The sequence below is a fragment of the Arvicanthis niloticus genome, chromosome 3 (assembly GCF_011762505.2).
Source record: "Arvicanthis niloticus isolate mArvNil1 chromosome 3, mArvNil1.pat.X, whole genome shotgun sequence".
Classification (NCBI taxonomy): domain Eukaryota; kingdom Metazoa; phylum Chordata; class Mammalia; order Rodentia; family Muridae; genus Arvicanthis; species Arvicanthis niloticus.
Window position 1 is genome coordinate 116,674,261 of NC_047660.1, and position 20,522 is coordinate 116,694,782.

The 20,522-nt window shown below is 39.4% G+C and overlaps 1 protein-coding gene across 1 annotated transcript in view; it reads right to left on the reverse strand.

Annotated features, from left to right (window-relative positions):
* Unc80 (unc-80 subunit of NALCN channel complex) overlaps positions 1-12,074 on the reverse strand; it is a 185,177-nt gene extending 173,103 nt beyond the window's left edge. The window contains exons 1-4 of the mRNA XM_076932055.1: positions 11,845-12,074; positions 10,872-10,920; positions 8,177-8,333; positions 6,789-7,090 (exon numbers count right to left, since the gene is read on the reverse strand). Of these exons, the coding sequence (XP_076788170.1) occupies positions 6,789-7,090; positions 8,177-8,333; positions 10,872-10,920; positions 11,845-11,936 (600 nt within the window). The 5' untranslated portion in view covers positions 11,937-12,074. The remainder of the gene's footprint in view (positions 1-6,788; positions 7,091-8,176; positions 8,334-10,871; positions 10,921-11,844) is intronic.
* Between the last annotated feature and the right edge of the window lie 8,448 nt (positions 12,075-20,522).

Here is a 20,522-nt window from a genome sequence, read left to right on the forward strand (position 1 = left end):
ATCTGAGACCCAGAAATTAATTTAAGACAGACAATGTTTTACAACCTTAACTTGTGTTGTTGCAACCACTTTGGGAAGTTTTAAAACACAGAGGAGGTGCAAGTTCCATCTCACTCCCACACTGAGAGCCATTAAATTAGCAACCCTGTGAGATTCTCTAAAGCTCCCCAAGAGCCCTCTTAATGTAACTATGGCTGAAAAAAAAAAAAAACACACTGTACTAAAAGGGACTGGAAAGATAGAAGAATAAAAGTGATTCAATAAATGATGTATCAAATTCATTGAATAACAAGAAAGCTTCAGTTGAAGGGTGTTGACAAAATTTCCAGATGAAGGGCTGAAGTGGTTAAAAGCATTTGCTGCTCTTCTAGAGGACTGAGGTTCAGTCTCCAGCACCTTCACCAGGAAACTCACAACCATCCTGAAAACCCAGTTTCAGGGTTTGTGAAACTCTCTGTTGGTTTCCAAGGGCACCATGTATGAGTGTGCACCTATATGCATACATATAAAATAAACAAATACCTTTTAAATTCCAAGAAAACCTCACACGGATAGAGCTTTGGTGTCTACATTTTATTTCTGGTTTGTTATTTAACAAAAATTCTGACCAAAATCAATTTAGAAGAGGAAAAGTTTATCTGGCTTACAAATCCAGGTTGCAGTCCATTATTTAGAAACAGTCAGGGAAGGAACTGGAAGTAGCTGCCCGCATCACATCCAGAGTAAAGACAAAACAGTATAAACACATCCTCGCTTACATAATTCAGGATGTCCTTCCTAAAATATGGCTCTGCTCATGATAGGCTGGGTCTTCCTTCATCACTGAACCACCAGAACAATTACCCAACAGACAAGAGCATAAGCCAATTTGATCCAGACAATTCTCCAGTTGAGGCTTTTCCCTTAGGTGCCTTTAGATTGCAGGAAGCTGACATTTAAAACTCACCAGCACACTTGCTCTTTTACAAAGATAAAGATTAGGTTGAGGTATGTTGAACAACAGATTCCTTTGAATGCCATCTAAGAGGGCAAAGGAGACTCATGAGACTCCAGAGGAAAACAAAACATAGTACGTCTGGGAAAGTAGAAATTTAAAAATTCCCCAAAAGGTCCCTGTCTATCTTGAAAGAAGCCATAAACAGTGGCTAGGGGAGGAGACTCTAGCCCGGAGCTAAGAAGTTTCTCAGACATGTCCATGCACAAGTCAAACACACAGTACCAGACACACAGCTTTCCTGAATCATCAATCATATTGGGATGGATTTTTTGGTGATGAAGCTGCTTTGGAGTCAATCCTGTACCTGTAAGTAATCCCTTACTCACATTCCTGCTAGTGATCCTAATAAAAGCTCATTGGTTCACCGAGTTTGACTTTGGTGCACTTGTTATTTTGATCTGTCCCTGGTTCTTTTCTGGAATAAGTAGACGTGTGTGTTGCATCTCCCCAGGGGAAAATCTTCCATAGAGAAGAGTCCTAGATTCATTAGCAACATAACCACACATGTGCACACAAAGACAAAATTCTCTTGAGTACCCTATAGAAGTATGGCAGCTTACAAAGTACTTAATGAAACTCATTCCACATTGAATTTCAAATATTTCTAGAGTATGCATTATGAACCTGGTACTATTTTAGCTTCTTGTGAATACCAGGGAATAAAGCATACAGAAGCCCTTGCTCATGGTACCCAGGAGAAAAGTAGATACAGAGATGGCAATCAGAAGAAGGTGAGCTCAGAGTAAATACCTAAATGACATGATTGAGTTTCCACATAGGTATCACAAGGAAAAGTATTTCATGAGATGGATCACTGATGCAAAGTTCCCAAGTTTACCTCGTGTATCATGTATCATGTATCAAGAATCAAAATAATGAACTACATGTCTAGAATAAAGAGATTGAAAGGAGAATGGAAAAATAAACAACCAGGAAAGCCATCGAGTGTGAGAGAAAGTGTTGCCTGATAGGACAGAGGCTTCAGCACGACCTGGGGAAGAGAGGAAGCACCAGAATGTTTGTGTAGCAGGGGATATACACTTAATAAGTTCAATCAAGTCATTAAGAATAGTCTGAAAGGGGAAAATTTGAAATAAGAGACAATGTGTTAGCCTATTGTTATCACTTATATGAGAGATGATTAGATTGGAATGCTAGCAGAGAAAAAAATTATAATTCTGAATGCATTTTGGAGACACAGTTACAGAATTTACTAATTGATTGGTAGTGGAGTATGAGAAAAGGTGGCACTTGGGACTTTGGGTTGTGTCATTTATAAAGATGAGCTGAATGAAATGGAGCAGGTGGTGGGGTTTTGAGCTACCAATGGGCATAAAACAATAGATACTTAGGAGAGCAGCTAGAAAGGTCTGATGGCTGCTGTCCCTTGAAATAGATGGTAGACACAGCACCTAGCATGCAGAGAATCACCAATAAATAAACTTCCAGATGTATCTTTAGAAACACATGGAGCCAAACCTTGGTTGACCTGATTTTAATGATGTCTTAGTTCTGAGTACAATCCTTTTTTGTGTGTTTCTTATACATAATCTCAACATAAACAAAATCCTACTGGCAGCCACAATGATGGCAGACACCTGCAGTCCTAAGAGGTTAAGAAGTGGAGGCAGGAGAATGAGACTTTCAAGGTCATGCATGGTTACCTAGGCAATCAAGGCCAGCTTTGTTTATTTACGTCATGAGTCCCAAATTATAACACTAATAAGAATGAGGATAGGGAAGAGGATGAGGTGGGCAGAAAAAGTAACTTAAAAATTCTAGTGGAAATGGCATCAGGAAATACTCAAGTCTTTTGCTAAAATTCTAATCTTTAACATCCAGCATATCAGCTTGATACTCAGCACTCAAGGACTGTCATCGTGTTTTTGTATTTGTTATATATCAAACTAGATAAATCAATAATTTCTAAAGATAAGCTAGACCTTCCTCTGAGAACTTCCTCCTGAACACCCATGTGTTGCCATTGGTTAAGTGGAAGTATTTCTACTCCAATTCACTCTTTATTCTTTAATACCTGCCATACCTGTGTCTGCCTCTTATGATAATGGGTATTGATAGTCAAAGTATCCTTAAGTTGTCAGGATGCAAAGGCCCTGCCACTAATTTCTCTCTTTCAGGTGTTTCCTGTGTGCTAATATTTGCACACACACAACCAGAAACTTGGTCCCTGGAGAACACTTTTGAAAGATCATTTAAATCGCTGAGGAGAAGAAAGATTTAGGGGTTCCTGAGAGGGAAAAACAATTAAACATGGACAGAATCTGACTTTACAAATTTTGAGTGTGTTTTGTCTATTCCACTGAGGTCTCATCCCTATGATACTATTAAGCACTTGTATTAACTCAGCAACTATTAATTTTTAAAAAATTGTACACTTTACACGTGGGTTTTCTTCAAATGCATTTGAAGCCTTGTAATTGGATTTATCTTCCACCAATTCTCCAAGACTTTAAATAGTGCCTTGTATACAGTAAGCACCCATGAAATATTCCTTCACAAAGTATGTGTCAATAAAAGACTTTATGGTTTAATAAATGCATTTTATTTTAACTGATTAAATTGAGTATAAAATTAAGATATATTTGACAGACTATTTAGATTAACAATTTTAGGTGAAATATTTGGGCAAATTATAAATTAAAAGAATAGAAAGGTAGGTGGTGACTGTGTCTGAAAAGTGAGTAATGCTGATTTGTAAGTTCATTCAGTAAATACTATCTTGTAAACACAAATCCTGTGTTAGTTTTCATAGGTCCAACTATAATTTCTACCTTCAAACCAGTCACAAATAGCAAGAAAGAGACTTGGAAAGAGATGACAGTAAGCAAGCTAATTACAAACACACACACACACACACACACACACACACACACACACACACACACACACACATTCCTACAGTATGAATGAAATAGAGAAGAGTAAAGATTGATTCTAAGCCTAGATGATGGACTCTTTTCTAGACAGAAGGTAGACTATGAGCATTCCATGCAGCAAGACCTGAATCAGGAAGGCCATGGGAAAAACAAAACACAAAAAATAAAACCCAAGAACAAATCAAACAAACAAACAAACACAGCTACACATTTATAGCTCATGGGGACGGAGTGAAGAGATAGCCTCTGGTGTTGATCTGGAATTTGAAGAATAAAGGGCTGGCTAGTGCTGTTAAGTGGCAGAAGGGTAGAAAGATACAGAAAAACCAGACCCCAACACAGCACTATAGCTACTAGGCAAATGAGAACTCTAGGGTGCTGGTCTCAGTCAAGACCAGTTTCCTACCACACACAGGACTGGGCACACTTGGTAACCTCTGGAGTCATTTGTGGTTGTCATAACTCAGGGAGGAGAGGATGTAACTGACACCTAGCAGGTAGATGTTCAAGATAGTATTAAGCATTCTGCAATTCATGAAGTAGTGTCCAAAAACAGGATTATTATGCCCCAAATGTCAACAATGTCAACACTAAGAAATACTAATTTATAGATCTTTTATCTCCAGTGACTTAGAAAAAAATCACTCTCAAACACAGAAAGCCTGGTAGGCATAGTTATTGACTCAATAATTGTATTTTTATAGTATCTAGAAAACAACAATAAAAATGATAACATATCAATTATTCTAGCAATATAATTAACAGTTACTTACAATGTTTCTGTCACTACATACTGTCCTTATATACTGATCCCTTAGTAAGTGCTCCATTCTCAGGACCTTGCTAAATTTGGAGGCTTTCCAGGAAGCTTCCCTGTCATATCTATTTAAGGAGCACTTAGTACCTGTCTTCCATTAATACAGAATACTAGTTACAATAAAACATTCACACTCAAACAACAATGCCTTGTTAATGGCTTTCTATGTTTTAGATGGAATACTGTAAGTTGTTTATCCTTAGAAGGCTTTCAAATTTGTTCTGATGTACAACTTATACTTGATAAAACATAGACTTAAAAATGAATTACTGACTATCACATGGCAGGCGTTGCCAGGCACTGAATTCATAATGTAGTGTCATTTGCTTTCAAGAAGTCTCTCAGGCATGTCTCCAAATAACAGTAAAGTCATTGTGGACACACCTATTTCTCCAATTCATATGTTATTTATTGACACTTGGACATCTCTATGGTCTGTTTTTAGGGAACTATTTCCCTTGTCCTCTTCATCTTCAAGGACCATGTATCGACACACAATGGCTGTTTTGTTTTGTTTTGTTTTTTGGATCAGCTTCTGATAACATCTTGGGTTTTCTCAGTGAGATAGTCAAAAGTCACTTATTGAGAGCCATCTGGACATTAGAAATCTAGTTGTAACCTAGGAAAACAGCAGCCCAGTATCCCTTCACTTAGAATCTCTGTTCACGTGTGAGTAGTAGCCATTAAACATGTTCTCAAACACATATAATAATTCCTGGTAGTGACCATTGCTAAGGAAAAGCACAGGGTGAAATACTAGAGCTCTCTTTATGTGTTGACATCTGGCAGTGATGAGATTACAGATGACAAAAAATACATGGGCACACGAGAATGTAAAGGTAGAGCCCCATGTTCAAGGAAAAAAGGAAAATAGTTCAGAGACCTGAAAATAAGAATAGGTTTATGACATCTGGGGATGTGCCTGCAGTAATCCTGAAGGTTAGTGAACAGAGGGAAATGAGGCTGAAGAGGTGAGCAGAAGTCAGGACTGACAGGTCATATAAGCAAGATGGATAATCTCAGTTAAGACATACTTTCCCTTCAGTGACTCTTATAAATGACTTTCAGTAGCAGAAAGTTAAAACTTAAAACAACTTGATTGGCCAGCTTAAAAATAGTAATGTGTTTAACAATAAACATTAAAAAAAAAGAGAGACGTGAAGCTGATACTTATTCAGTACTTCATAGTAACTGTCAATGGTCCCATCCACCTCTGTATATTCACTGCTGACTAGCATATCTATTCATTAGGATTATAATAATGAAGGGTAGCTAAGCATATGAATAGCTTATCTCTTATTTTGGTACCGAAATGGAATTCAATATGTATGTCTTTGCATATATTTAACAGTGTTGGAGGTATCTATAATTTTAGGCAAATGAGACATGAGAAAAAATGATGTAACTGAGATCATACATCTAGAAAGCTACCATACTTGTTATAATATATAACCCTGTGTTTTCTATTTTGTGCATTTAAAGTATTTTAAAATAAAATTTCAATTGCTTTATATCACTGTCAAAGGTCTTGACACATAAAAATTGAAGCGTCTGTTCTGGATCCTGTATTATAATACAGGCATGGAGACAGAAGCTGGAGACTGTGTCTACACAGAGAAGAACCAAGGAAAAGCTTCATGGAAATGATGGCATTGGAGTTGAATTTGAGAGGAAGAGAGGAGGGAAAGGAATGCAGAACAATCAGCAAGAGCATGTTCATAAATGGCTCCTGTAACTCCCAGAGCTTCATCCTGAGGTGGCCAGGAAGGACTAACAGCAGGATAAACCAAGAAAAGAACTTAAGCCATAAATCGTAGTGAACGTAAATTAACAGGTTTAATTTTGGGAAGCACTGTCTTCCAGTATATGCAAACACACTGAAGATTTTTGAGTAGATAAGGGATACGTGGAGGCTTGTGTTTCTTAAGTAATAGTCAGTGGTTATGGTACAAGTAAAAGTTCCCAAGCTGTTGCAAGATCACTCAAAGACATAGGCAAACAAATATAAAATTATCCTCGATGCTCACTCTCAGTCACTTTTGAGGCATACCATGAGTAACGTTAGCTTCCCACTTACCTTTATCCTGTGCACCAGAGGAGCAAACAGAAACACGAAGAGCTCCACGGTGGCCATGGAGTTCTGGAAGATCTTCCTTCTGTTGTTCTCTTCCTCATCATGAGAACTGCTTCGGCAAGGCTGCCCGGGAGAACCCTGGTTCTCAATCTGGTGGATGAAAGCGCTGCTGCTGCCGCCCCAGCTGGAGCCTCGGTCTGTACCTCCAAACTGATCATTGTTGCAGTCCTGTGGGGCCTCTAGAAGCATCCAGTGCAGGGTATGAAGGAGTTTTGTTTCAGCAACACCCAGCTTATCCTGGTGGCCTGCATGGGACAACCACACAGTCAGCTAAAGGTAAATTATGTGCCCAGAATAGTGGATATAATTCTTTGGTCTGGAAGAATGTTTCATCTATTCTCTCTTGTATTCTTCCAAACTTCAAGCAACCAGTATTTATAAGGCTCATTGCCATTTGGGGCTCTTTCTTTCTGGCTAAGATCTCTGCAGAACAGCATGCTTCCATATTTTGTCAGTCAAATTCCCAAATGTTTTCCCCAAATGGTCTGTCTTATCATGGTGAAAAGCATAGACAGTGAAGATAAAAAGTATTCTATTTTAGATCTGACCTGGAAAGGTCCCTGGAACATCAAACTAGACACACAATCCATACAGAGAGAATGAGATGAAAGGTGAGTCCTCTAAGATTGGAGAGATGGCTAAGATATATCAGTAGATGAGAAAAGTGATTTGGAAGATGATCATTTATACACACAGAGACACACAGATGCACAAATACACACACAGAGAGAAAGAGAGAGAGTGAGAAAGAGAGAGAAGGACAGAGAGAGCAAGCAATGAGGTCAAGGAAATGCCTTATGACAGTGGTTTTCAACTTCTGGTTCACAACCCACTTGGCAAATCTCTTATCTCCAAAAATACTTACATCACAATTCATAACAGCAACAAAACTACAGTTATGGAGCAGCAACAACAATAATTTTAATGGTTAGGGTCACTACAACACGAGAAACTGTATTAAGGGGTCATAGCATCAGGAAGGTTGACAACCACTGCCTTAGGAGTATAGGCCAAGTTCATGAACACACTTGCATTAAAAATGGGAAATAAATAGTAAATCACAGACTGGGTCAGAATATTTAGCTAACCTGATGTTCCTGGTGTTATGTTACTGTCTAAGTGAAGAGTACAATCACATATGCAAAGTTAAAAACAAAGAAGCCTGTTCCCTTCTGTAAATGGCAATGATGATGCTATTGATAACAAGGCAATTCTATGCTTCTATGAGATAATGCATGCACAGTGCCTGGATGGTAGTAACTACATAGCACGTGTTCTTGTACACATTGAACATAAAGGACAACATAATTCAACAATGCTAGAACGCCCACCTAGTTTGTTCCTGTTTGATAGCAGGGTTGCAGTGCAGTGGAGAACATGAGGGAGGGCAGCCTGCACTAGCTCCCATCTGGAAATGCTCTGGATGGCTTCAGAGAGGGCCGGGGACAGGCCATGCAGCTTGTTCTCCACCAACACTCGTTCAAAGGACTGCAGATTTCAATGTTTAAAAAGCATACAAAATAAAGAATTGGAGACTATTAAAAATCAATGCTAAAACACTGCATATCCTGAAAGATAATTATAGACCTCACATTTTAGGGAGTACTCCTACTATTGCCAGGCATACACTGACCTGCAGTGAGTCAACCATAAGTCATTGTCAGTTGTCAGTTTGTAGGCTTTGGACCCAAGGTGTATTGTCTGCATTCTGAAATGATCTTTATTTTTATATCTGTTAAAATATACTTCTTCACACAGCAAGCCATTTGTTGTCAAGATATATTATATCTTATGTTTATTTACAATATAATATTTATTTTATATACTATATCATATATACATAAGCATTCATATATAAAATTATAATATTTATAATTTAATATTATATTAATAATATATTTTATAAAAATGTTGCTAGAGTATTCAAAGCAGTTGTCACAGCTCAGGACCAAATCAAAATGTGTTTTATGAAAGTATCTTGAGAAAAGGAATTTATGTCATTGTGTTCAAGCGGTGTTAACTGAGATAGGAGACTAATTCAAGAAATCTGATTTGGGGCCACAGACTCATTTCATCTTCAAAGCAATGATGCATAAAAGGAACTCCTTAACTAAACCAGGAAGGGAGAGGAGGGAAACAGCACCAAATGAGCCATCTTTGCCTTGTGTTTCAATAAATTGTCTATCCTTGTCAAGTATGGATTCAGAAAGTAAAGAAAACTACAAGAAACCAGTTTGATCTATACACGTTTTCCTTTGTTTTGTTTTCGATATTGACCAGCTATTGGAACAAAGTCAATATATATTTAACTTAGAAGGACTTATTTATGTGCAGTGGTCTAACTGGTCAACACACTTGTGCAATTGTTTTGTAGAGGGTTGTAACATAAACCCTTCATATGCTACTGTATTCCTGTAACTATTATGATATTTGGCAAAATCGACTTTGTACAGGGATTATCTAATGAGAACTTCTTTTCTTACTTAAAACAACGACAAAAACGAAACAACAAAAAATCCTGACTTTTATAAATGAGACTACACGGATATGTCAAAGAGAATGAATTGCCCAATCTCACAATCTCAAGGAACTGTGAGTAGCTAATGTCATTTCTTCTTACATACTGCTAATGTAACCTTTAATAACTTATGAAACTCCAGAGATCTGTCCTTCACTGATAATTGATTTTCTCCCTTCCCTATTTATCTACTTATCCATGTATGAAACATAACAACTTGGTATTTTGTGAGCCCTTTAAAAAAAAACATCAGATATATCTCTACTAAGAACAGAGAAAAGTCTTGGTTATTTTAAGCCTGAGTGTCGGCATGATTTAAGGATGGGCTTAAAGTGTTAAACTATTGTAATAACTCTGATACAAGAAATTCCACTGGCAATACAGACAAGAAAGACATGTTTGTATGTATTCTTGTCACAACTCAATAAAGCCAATGCCTCCATGTTTCTGTGCATGTGTGCACATGTGCTTAACTCTCCAGCTGATTTGCACCATGGTTTGTGGATCTCATATTTCAGAAGTCCATACTAGAGGACCACCCGTACAGCTACATACAAATACGCTCGGCAGCATGGAGATAGACAGCTTTACACTTTCCCACTATACTAAACAGGATCTACAGCCATCTGTGGATCTGTTAAAATCCATTTCACTTTTGCGTCATGATTTCATGTCTTATTTTCTCAGTTTGCAAAATAGATCTCATAAGGCTATGGGATTCCTTTACAACCTCAGGACAATTCCACTTCATTCTGCATAAATATTGATAGCATTATTTTCATGATGATTTTAGATCATTCACTTCATACCTGCAGAATGTATGCAAGACATAAGAGTACAGAATTGCTTGTTAAGTTTTTTTAAGTACTCCGCAGTCATTCACTGCATGAATAACTAGCACGTAGTTGTCTCTGTTTTGTTGAATAACTATTTGATTTTTAATCTTCCCTAAAAGTCCCTCCTGAGCCTAGTTCTTCCCTCTCTACCTTCCCTTCCACTGCCCTGTCAATCACTCCCATTACACTGGCTTATTCACACTTGATTCACACTTATTCACACTTGATGCTAAGATCCTTTGTGTTTCTCTTGGCTCTCATCTCAAGGTATGGGATACCCTGCTGCACGCCTTGTGTCTCTGCCCATGCATCACACTAGCAATTAAGCCGTATCCACTCACTGCCTATAAAATAACCCCTCCCAGCACAACTCTTCTGATGTGCTTGGTTACTTTTCTCCACAGTGCTTCTCACCATCTATCTGATTAAGTATTTTGTGTATATGCTCGTCTGTGGTCTTTCTGCCTCATGCTAGCTTGTAAACTCTGTGCTTTGTTTACATCCTTGCCCTACCCCAACAGTACAAAACTATGTCTGGTACATGGTAAATGCTCACTGATATTTGTCAGTTGAATTAACTTGTGGAGTTAATATGATTCAGTCTTTCCTCGGGGGTAAATTATCACACAGAGAGAATATGGAAATAATCATTAAATGGTGAGAATCACGTACCACACAAGAGGCTTCATATTGCTTCCCCAGTTTAGGCCTCAAAAATGCACTGAAAAATTAGTAAAGGTTTTTGTTATAAACATGAGCAAAACTATTTTTTAAGGCATCACTACGACACATTTTTAAATGAATAGGGCATGCCGCGACAAAACTCAGACTTCATGCTTCCGTGTAGCTTGTTGATGAGCAGGTGCTGGATAGGTGACAACATTTGCTTTTACACATTAATTACATACACACAAAAAAGACCTGGCTCTGTATAATTTCCCATGCCACTCTTATTTTGAAGACTTTTACTTAGCTGGATTCTAAACTGCCCATGGTCAGAAGTGGTGCATCCCCCATGCATGCAGGTATCTTAAAAACTGAAAAATGGGCTCGGATATGGGTCATAATTCCCAGCATCTTATTTTTATATGAACTCAATTTCTAAAATAACGAGAAAGCCTTTTACTATTTATTGGCCGGGGTGTCAGGCCTGGCCAGGTGAAAGAAATCTATCAAAAAATCATTTTGCCCAGGGGCTTTAACCATGAAGACGAGGCTGGCTGAATCCAAGCAAACATGGTTAACAAGTGGGCACAGCAGACATGCCAAACACGCTAGAAAACAACAGGTCACCAGGCAGGGATTACAGCAGGAGATGGACAGGGAATTGGAGGCACAAGCGGAACCAGTCCCAATTACCTTCCTAGCTCCCAGCCCCCTCTGCCCAGCCTCTCTGCCCTCCCACCCCTACCCTCTCAATAATGTATATATTTATTAGAAAACTGCCAATCTGCTTGTTGTCAAACTTCAGTGAGATCTATCTGTATTTTTCATGCGTGCTTTTAAGTGGGTGCAGAGGGCTGTCTTTCCACCCCAGAGACGTTGCTAGCTGCAGGCTGCGGCGCGGCCTCAGTGGCAGGGTTGGTTGCGGTGGCGACGACCCGGCGACCCCCCCGAGCGCCACCCTTTGCCCGGCGCCCCTCACCTGGTTTGCCGCCACAGGAAGGTCTGGATGGGCAGAGGGATGCCGCGGCCGCCGTCCTGCTCCTGGCCCTCGGAGCTCTTCCTCTTCACCATGATGGTGGCTCCCGGGAGTCCTACCGCAGAACCCAGCGCGGGTTCCTCGCCGGCCGCCGCCGCCTCCTCGTCGCGCTGCTCCCCCCAGCTCTCATCCCCTCCTTCCCCGAGGCAGAGGCGGCTCTCCTCGCCGCTGGCCCCCGGCTCTCGCCCCTTCCCCCAGCCCTCCCCGCGCGCGGAACATGGCTGATGGAGGAGGGGAGGGCCGGAGGAGCGGCGCGGCGCAGAGGGGGGCGCTCGGAGCAGCCGGCCGGCCCGCCGCCCCCGCGCCCTGCTTTCAGCACCTCCCACTGTGGACAGCGGCCCGCGCCGGGCAGCCCAGCCGCGGAGCAGAGCCGGGGGCCGGGGCTGCAGCTGCGGGGTGGCCGCGGGAGTCCACGCTCCGCATGGCACGGGCACGCCGGTCCCCCGCGCGGCCTCTTCGGCACCCAGGGTTCTGCTTGCTCCTCTCGGAGTGCACCCCAGCAGTGTCCCCTGTCCTGCTTCCCAACCTCTGCGTCCGAAGGACTGTCGACCTCTGGGGAGGAGGAGCTTTGGAGAGCCGCAGAGCAGTCACTAACTCTGGCATCATTCGCACCTCTTGCAAAGAGGTCAGCAGTCCATCTCGGGCTTAGCAGGAAGAAGGCAGGGGGGAATCGCTAGAAAATGAAATCAGGGCAGGAGGCAGGTTTGGCAAGTGGGAGGAAACTGAGAAGTTTTCCTATGTGAGAATTTGTTTTATACTGATAACTGCGAAGAAGTCTACCAGGCTTGATTTACCAAAGCAGGGTGGGACAAACCACCCACCTATGCGTTTCAGGTAGTTGTAAATTGAGAGGCAATGTTTGAATCACGCGAAGCAGGGGTTATTTTAGGTTGTTAAATGCACTTTGGTGATCTTGTTCTTACTGGTGATAGCTGCCACTTCCCTTCCGTGTATCAAACGTCCACATAATTTATAGCTGTGTTCCTTTAACAAGTATTATCTAACATTGAGCAAGTAGGGGTGAGGTGAGGTTGGATGATGCAGCCCGACTACAAAACCAATGCTGTAGATTTATCTACCTGCAAACAATCAAAAGAAAAGAAAACAAGCAACATAAAACAGCAGCAAAACATAGTCAAAATGTTATTTGAACAGAGTGTACAACTTGAAATGACAAGTCAGATCTTAGGCCTTTATCTTAGGAGGTAGGACATGACATTCTCTGTTAACAACACGCATAGATTATATGGAGAAAACTCTATGATACAAAGTGATCTTAAAGACCCAGAAATAAACTTTTTATTTACTTTCTTGAAGTTATCTTTTAATAAGAATCTAAAAATAAATATTTTACTTCAGATAGTGTTTTGCTAGGGAACCCAAGCTTCCCTCAAACACTCAGCTACCCAACCCCCCCATCTCAGTCTTCTGAGTGCCAGGATTATAGAAATGCACACCCCGCAAAATATAGATCTTAAAACATACTGAGATAGAGACCAGATAAAATGTATTTGATGAATATTTATTAAGTCTATTTATACCAGGAACTATATTTATGTTGACTCCTGTTCACAAAAGGCTCCCAGTGTTTACAGGAAGACAGACATATGGAGAGAAGATTTTTATACTAAACATGAGCACAGGTTCAGTGAGCAGAAAACAAGGAAGAAAATACAGGCAGGTATTGGTTGCTGGAAAGGAAGCTTCCTGCCAGTGAAATGAAAAGGTTCTTTGTGTGTGGTTGATGTGAAAAAAGGTAAATAGGGGAACTAGAAAAGTGTTCTTTGAGAGCCCAAGTCAATGTCATGACACAAGATTACAAGCTAGACACGATAGGGTGTGATAGACAAGTGGGTATAGGGTGGAGGTGGAAAACCAGCAGTGGCAAAGCACTTAAGGTTTGAACTAGATGGTTTTGGCTCTAACCCACTAAGTGCTAGATATATACCCTATGAAAACGAAAAGGTGTGCCAAGGTCTCTAATGACAACGAGATGTTAGTAGTCTATTGACTATGCTGCCATAAGAAAATACCAACCAAAATTTCAAGTTTTGACAACTAACTAGATAGAGATTTCATTTAAAACGAAAAAAAAAAAAAAAAATAGGCAAGGGCATGTGCCTGAGTCTGTGGTGGTGATTGTGGGATATTAATGAGTTCTTCACAGTAAATTCCGGTGATCACCACGAGGAGACAACTACACAGGAACATGTGGATTTCAGATGACATGGTAGAAAGGCCAATGTTGTGGTTAGTATTATATAGAAAGTCACTGAAACATGAGAGTAGATGAGAGTCAGGTCAATATACAGGAGATAAAAGATGGACTTGATTTGGAAATACAGAAGATATCAGCTTTAGTATATGATAAGAAAGGATGGTGTCAAAAGGAGAGAATTTAGGCTAAAATAATGTCCTCTAGCAGATTTCGAAAGTAGCCACAAAGACTCCCATTCTTTTCTGTTCACACATGTTTTCTCCTAGAAACTCAATGAAACTCTACCTAGAATGCTATGAGATGGTTTATACAAAACTTCTGTATTTAACAATACTAATACGCTTTGTGTTTTAGAGAAGTTTCAAGCTAATAAAAAAAAAATTCAACAGATACTTCCAAGTTCGCATTCTCTCCTTTACTCTCCGCCCATAGTTTTTTCCTATTATTAACACTACATTATTGTGATGTAATCTCTATTATTTACTAGCTAATGTCAGCACATTATTATTAACTAAATTCATAGTTTATAATAGTGCCGATTGTTTATATAGTACAGTTCTATGTTTTGTCCAATAATGCCACACATTCATCATTACTGTAGCATGTAACACAATTTCATTGGCTAGGTTCTCCCACGCTCAGCCTATCCATTTATCTATCTTTCCTTCCCTCCTCTCACCCCTAACAACCATAGATGTTTTTACTGCCTGGAGAGTTTTGCTTTACCCAGAATATCACACACTATGTGGGTTTTTCAGACAGGCTGTTTCACATTTGTGTGTGGTGTGTGTGTGTGTGTGTGTGTGTGTGCCTGTTGAAATTTTCTCCAGTCTTAGTCTCTTGATAACCAATTTTCTTGTCTTACCAAACATGATCCACTGTAACAATGAAGTCTCTGTAACAACAAGGTCTCTGCGACCACCAAACTCTCGATCCAGGATAGAGAAGAAGGCGGTTGGGTTCAATACAACTCTGTAGCTGGAGTTGGTTCAAACTTTGAGAGTTTGACCTTGAATAGTTTACTCTAGGCATATTTAAGCCCAGCACAATTTGGAAAAACATTTCCTGATGATAATTAACTCAATCCCATGTTCATAAAATCCTTAGGACATGACTATACTGAAACTCTTGTAAAGTACAAGTGATGTCTTCCGTAAAGATATGCTCTATAGATTAATAGAGGAAATGGGGTCAACATAAACACATCATTTTAAGGGTCTGGGGGAGGACAGTGTCATAGATTGAGACAAACAAAGTCAGGATGGGAGCAGGCTTGGCCTGGTCACCTAGAGATTATTAGACCATTAACCACATCCATTCTCAGACTTCTGGATGGAAAAATAGGATATACATTTCTCCCTTTGAAGAGACAACCCCATGTGTTTAACATTCTGGATTTTCCTAGTGCTTCTCTGTGAGCACAAGGACCTAGTGTCTCCTTCAGAAGAGCATTTCAGTTGTTTTCATTTTTGACCATTGTAAATTAAGTTGTGACAAATACTTTCATGTAGGCTGTTTGCAGATAAGAGTTTTCAACATGATTGGTTCTATGTTCTAAAAACCTAATTTCTGAATTCTATAATAAAACTGATTAACTTTGTAGGGAACATCGTAGGCTGTGGTGGCATAGACCCAGCACGCCATTACTCAGAAGGTAGAAGCAGGATTGTCACAAGTTTAAGACCAGTTTTTGTTCCACATAATGAGTTTACAGGCAGCTGCAGCAAAAATGATACACTGGTCAGACTGTCACAAAAGAACGAGAAGGAGAAAGGAAGAAGGCGAATTGTTTTTCAAAGTTGCTGTACTGAGAGTATTTTACTATGATGTTCATGGGCAAGAAAGTTGTTAGATAGGGCACTGTTGGAGAAAGGGAAACGTCTGAGGCAAGGATAATTAATAAACAATTCCTGAAGGATATAATATCTGGTGTGCATTTGGCTTTTTTTCTCCTGGAAAGGAAACAATTCCTGTGATTGAAAATTATAAAGTAAGAATGGCAGAGGCTGTTATCAAGTAAAGAAAGAAGATAGTCGATAAGCATTCAGGCTTGATGACCTCTGTTAGCTGAGCTGACTAACAGTCGTTTTCTAACAATGAGTTTGATGGTGAGGGTAGAGTTTTCAAGTGTATGTTATATATACAGGTTTATGTTCAGTGAAACAATACAATATGATAAAAAAAATCAATACTCAAAGAAGGAAAAACTGAGCAACAGAAAGATTGTGTTATGTGACATTATGAGGTGAGGTTAAAAACTGTACAGCCTGGCTTCAAAGTTCTGATCCAACTTTCTAGCATAGTGGAGTGTCTGGTAGTTGGGGTGTTCGAGGAAATGCTCTGAGTCACACTCATGAAACATGCTCAAGGTCAGAAAGGATTGTGCTGTTGGTGATAGAAGTTGAAGAAGAGTTAACGTCATTCTCCATTCCTGAGTGCCCTTGTGGTAGTGAGTCATGAGGAGCATGAGAGAAATCTATAACCAGCACTGTCAACATCAGTTACCAAAGCAACATCTTATTGGGGGAATCAATATTACCATTATGGTTTCCTCCTCAGATGGCCACTGAGCCCACACCCCAACTCTTTTACCTTTTAGGAAGCAGCATGCTGTCTCCAGATGTATTGTCTATGTTATATCCTTTCACATGTTACTTCTCAATTCAGGTGACCAATGTTGGAAGAAAGTCGAGAACCAGTTTTCTGATCACTAGCAATCACCATAGTAAATGATAGATCTCTGTATCCATGAGAGCTATGAATATCTCACTGTGAGAGGTATTGTATATATTGTAGTACTTTCCAATAGGTGGCCTCAAGTGAGATCAAAAGAGTTAAGAAGTTGCGGGACTTTCATAATCATGCAAGAAGAAATTGGAAGAGCAATTTAAATATATATCAGCCCCTAAGGCTAGTCTCTCTCATAGAAGAGAGTGTGTTTTGACATTAGCCAGATGCCAAGCTGCTAGATGTGTACAAAAATAAACATTCTTGGCAGATAAGCTGAATAGAGGAGAACCGTTGGCTGAGTTCTCAGAAAAGATTGCTTCGGTAAACCCAGTTTGGAATGCTTTAATGTAAGTGTATGAGAGATGATAATATTTTAAAAGGTATTTATAAGTAATCCACTGAAACAGTTTGGTAAAGGACCCCCACCCCCTCCTCATTAAGTCAATGGTAATACCTGCAAAGTTGAAGGTGGAACATGGTGACTGTATCATGTGTGTAAGAGTCAGAAGTGTGTGAGAATAATTACACGGATATTGTAGCCCTAGAGTGTGAGGTTAAAATCTATTACCAAGTGGGAGAAGTAGATATACCTTATGTGTCTTGCATCCATCTATGATCTATCCTCATCTTAGCTTCTTACTACAGGCAACAGGGCTTTCTATGATCTGCCTTCATGTTGTACATCTTCTCCTGCCCCCTTACTCTATATATACGGAGTCTTTTGGGATACAGGGCTGCTGACTTCAGCATCCTCATCTGGGTACCAGACCCAATACAATCTTATTATGTAATCAAAAAAAGAAATCAAAAAGTTTACTATGTTCTTGGGTAGAGAGACTCATTTTAATACACATGCTTCTGATGCATTCCCAAAATGAAATATTTAGCATGTAACATGTATGACTCTTGCTCTACATATCAATGTATAAAAAAGTTTCATTACTTAATGTTCAGCAAAATAAAATTTTTCAGATTTCAGAATTATAGTGTTATTTATTTTTTAAGATTAAATTTGCAAAAACGATGCCACATATTTCACGTAGCTAAGAACTGAATGGCAACATATTTTTATACTGCCTTTGTTCCAGCTTTTCAGAAGCATAGCTTGAAGTGATGCTCTGTCTGTTACTTCTTATTAGGGAGCATAATCAAAGTGGATAAGAGTGAGACAAAAATAGAGCAGGTAGAGTCCAAGGTACCATCGGTAGGATGGTAACACAACAAGGTAACATCTAACACATCAGTTTGGTAATGCAGATTATCACTTGATCTGAGCACTGTTTCCTGTGAACACTTCTCAAAAGACCTGCCTCCCAGAAGAGTGCCTGCAGAAAGGAGGACTGGGAAAGTTTATCTTGCCTTGAAAGGTTTTAGTTTCTCTCCATTCCCTGGACATATGTCCAGGAATATGACATATGTCCAGGAATATGACATATGTCATAAGCACCATTAGGAAAGTTCTGGATCACTTTTAAAGTTATGTGCAAAAGGATTGGCAGGAAGCAGTGTACATAATATTTATAGAGCTGACTGAAGCTGGGACAAAGGGTTGTGAGGTCAAGATCCAAGTTAGAAAGAAGTTCAGGGATGATAAAACTCACTCAAAGATACTTAAGAGCTATGTCTTGGACCTTGACTATTTTTGTCTGACCTTGTGATTCTCACCAGCCAATCTCATGTTGAGATTTCCACAAAGCATCTCTGGGGGTTAGTTTTGTCATATAAAAATGAATAAAAAAAGAAAATCTAATTCTTATATATAATTCATCCATAAAGAAGAATAAAGCTACATCATTTGTATGGATCTAAGGCTATCATTAAAGTGAAATAGTCCAGATGACATGTGTCATTTTGTTTCTATGTAGAACACACACACAAATATGAATATATATATATATATATATATATATATATATATATATATACATGTACACAGACAGACAGACACACATAGGAATGTATATTATGACATCAGAGTAGGAGGACCATTGGAGGTGGGGACAAAACTGAATAAAGGGTCTCAAAAAAGGGTAATGGGAGGCTGAATGGGCGCCAAGTGTGATAATATCTTTGCATGAAATTATTATAATGATGCCTGGTTTTATAGTAAGCTACAAAAATTGCAATGAATAAGATTATTCATTCTGGGGGATGTTGTGAGACTGGAATGCATCAGTGTGTTTTCTGCTGTTGCATAACAAATGATTAGGCCAAATATCAGCAGCAAAAATCATCCATTTTTACTGTGCTCATGATATGTGAGTCAGGAGACTGGGAGGCCTGAGCACAACAGTGCTCTGCTCTTTTGGAACATGGGCGTGGCAGTGGCGCATACAGGCTCACAGCTGGGGGCTTGCACTCTCCATTAGAAGGAATATGGCATATTCCTTTCTTAAGTGGGGGTCTTAGGGCAATCAGATTTTTTTTTTTGCTCACTTCACTAGGAGCAAGTACAACAGTAGAATCTGGTAGAAGCTATGGATCTTTTTCAACCTAGATAATAACATTTCTCCCTCTGCCTAATGGTTTTGAGCAACATGGCTCCAGATTTGAGAGGAAGCAATATAGACCCGAACTTTTAACAAGGAGAAGTGTCAAAAAAAAACTGTCAGGTATTTACATACCCACAAAAATAGCTAAAGTACCTGCAACACTGTCTGTTCTATGAAATCATTGGTGTTATGATTCTGAACTGATGTCATAGCCTTGGGCCTTTCCAACAAATTCTCCTGTAGCTCACCCTTCGGTGTCATTTTTGACTTAATACTATAATTCACAATGCTTCTTTGCTGAGTAACTGGGAAAAATGGAAAAGCACTGGGCAGGAGACTGTCAGAGCCATGTTATATAAGTCACATCTCATGGGACTCATTAGTCAACACATCCTTCCAGAGGCACAGACTTATGTGACTCAGCAAGACAAACTGGAACCCGGTGAGCACAGGGTCCATGTTAGCTCTGGACACCATTTAGAAATAATTTATTTTGAATTGTTATACATGAGTGGCTAGACCCAGTCTAGGATGGATCTCTGTACTGGCTTTAATTTTAATGATTTCACTAGAGGAATCTTTACACTCTGCTGATTTCTATCAGTTGTCTTACAGTTCTGTTTCAAGAGTACAAAAAAATCTCTTTCCTCTACAGAGATTTAAGAATGCAGATAAAAAAGGGTGCATTTTGTAATCAAGATAGGATTAGTTTTTAAAGTCATATTTAAATTGTTGTGAATATAAAGAATACTTTTAGAATAAATTTTCTTTACTTTTAGCATAATCGTTCTTTCTGATAAAAAAATTAAGATGGTTTAGACTTTCCTAATCTCCTCTGTCAATGTCCATTTCTGCTGGATCAAGATGCTTCCTTCTCTGTCCTGAGTATGGAGCACCTGAGTCAATTTCTTTTATCTATCATGCCATTGACCGCACCCTTAGTGATCTGACTACTTTATAAGACATTACATACTTTGGAGTTTAAGCTGTATGACAATTTTCCAGGGCAGGAAGATATATTAACTAAATTTATTTGTTCACTTTCATTTGTTTATTTTTAAAGATTTATTTTCTTAACTTGTATGTGTATGTGTGTGTGTGTGCCCATAGGAACACCGATTTTAGTCAGACAAGGATAGTTTATTGAAACACACCCTAATAGTGGTTGATCATGGTTGTAT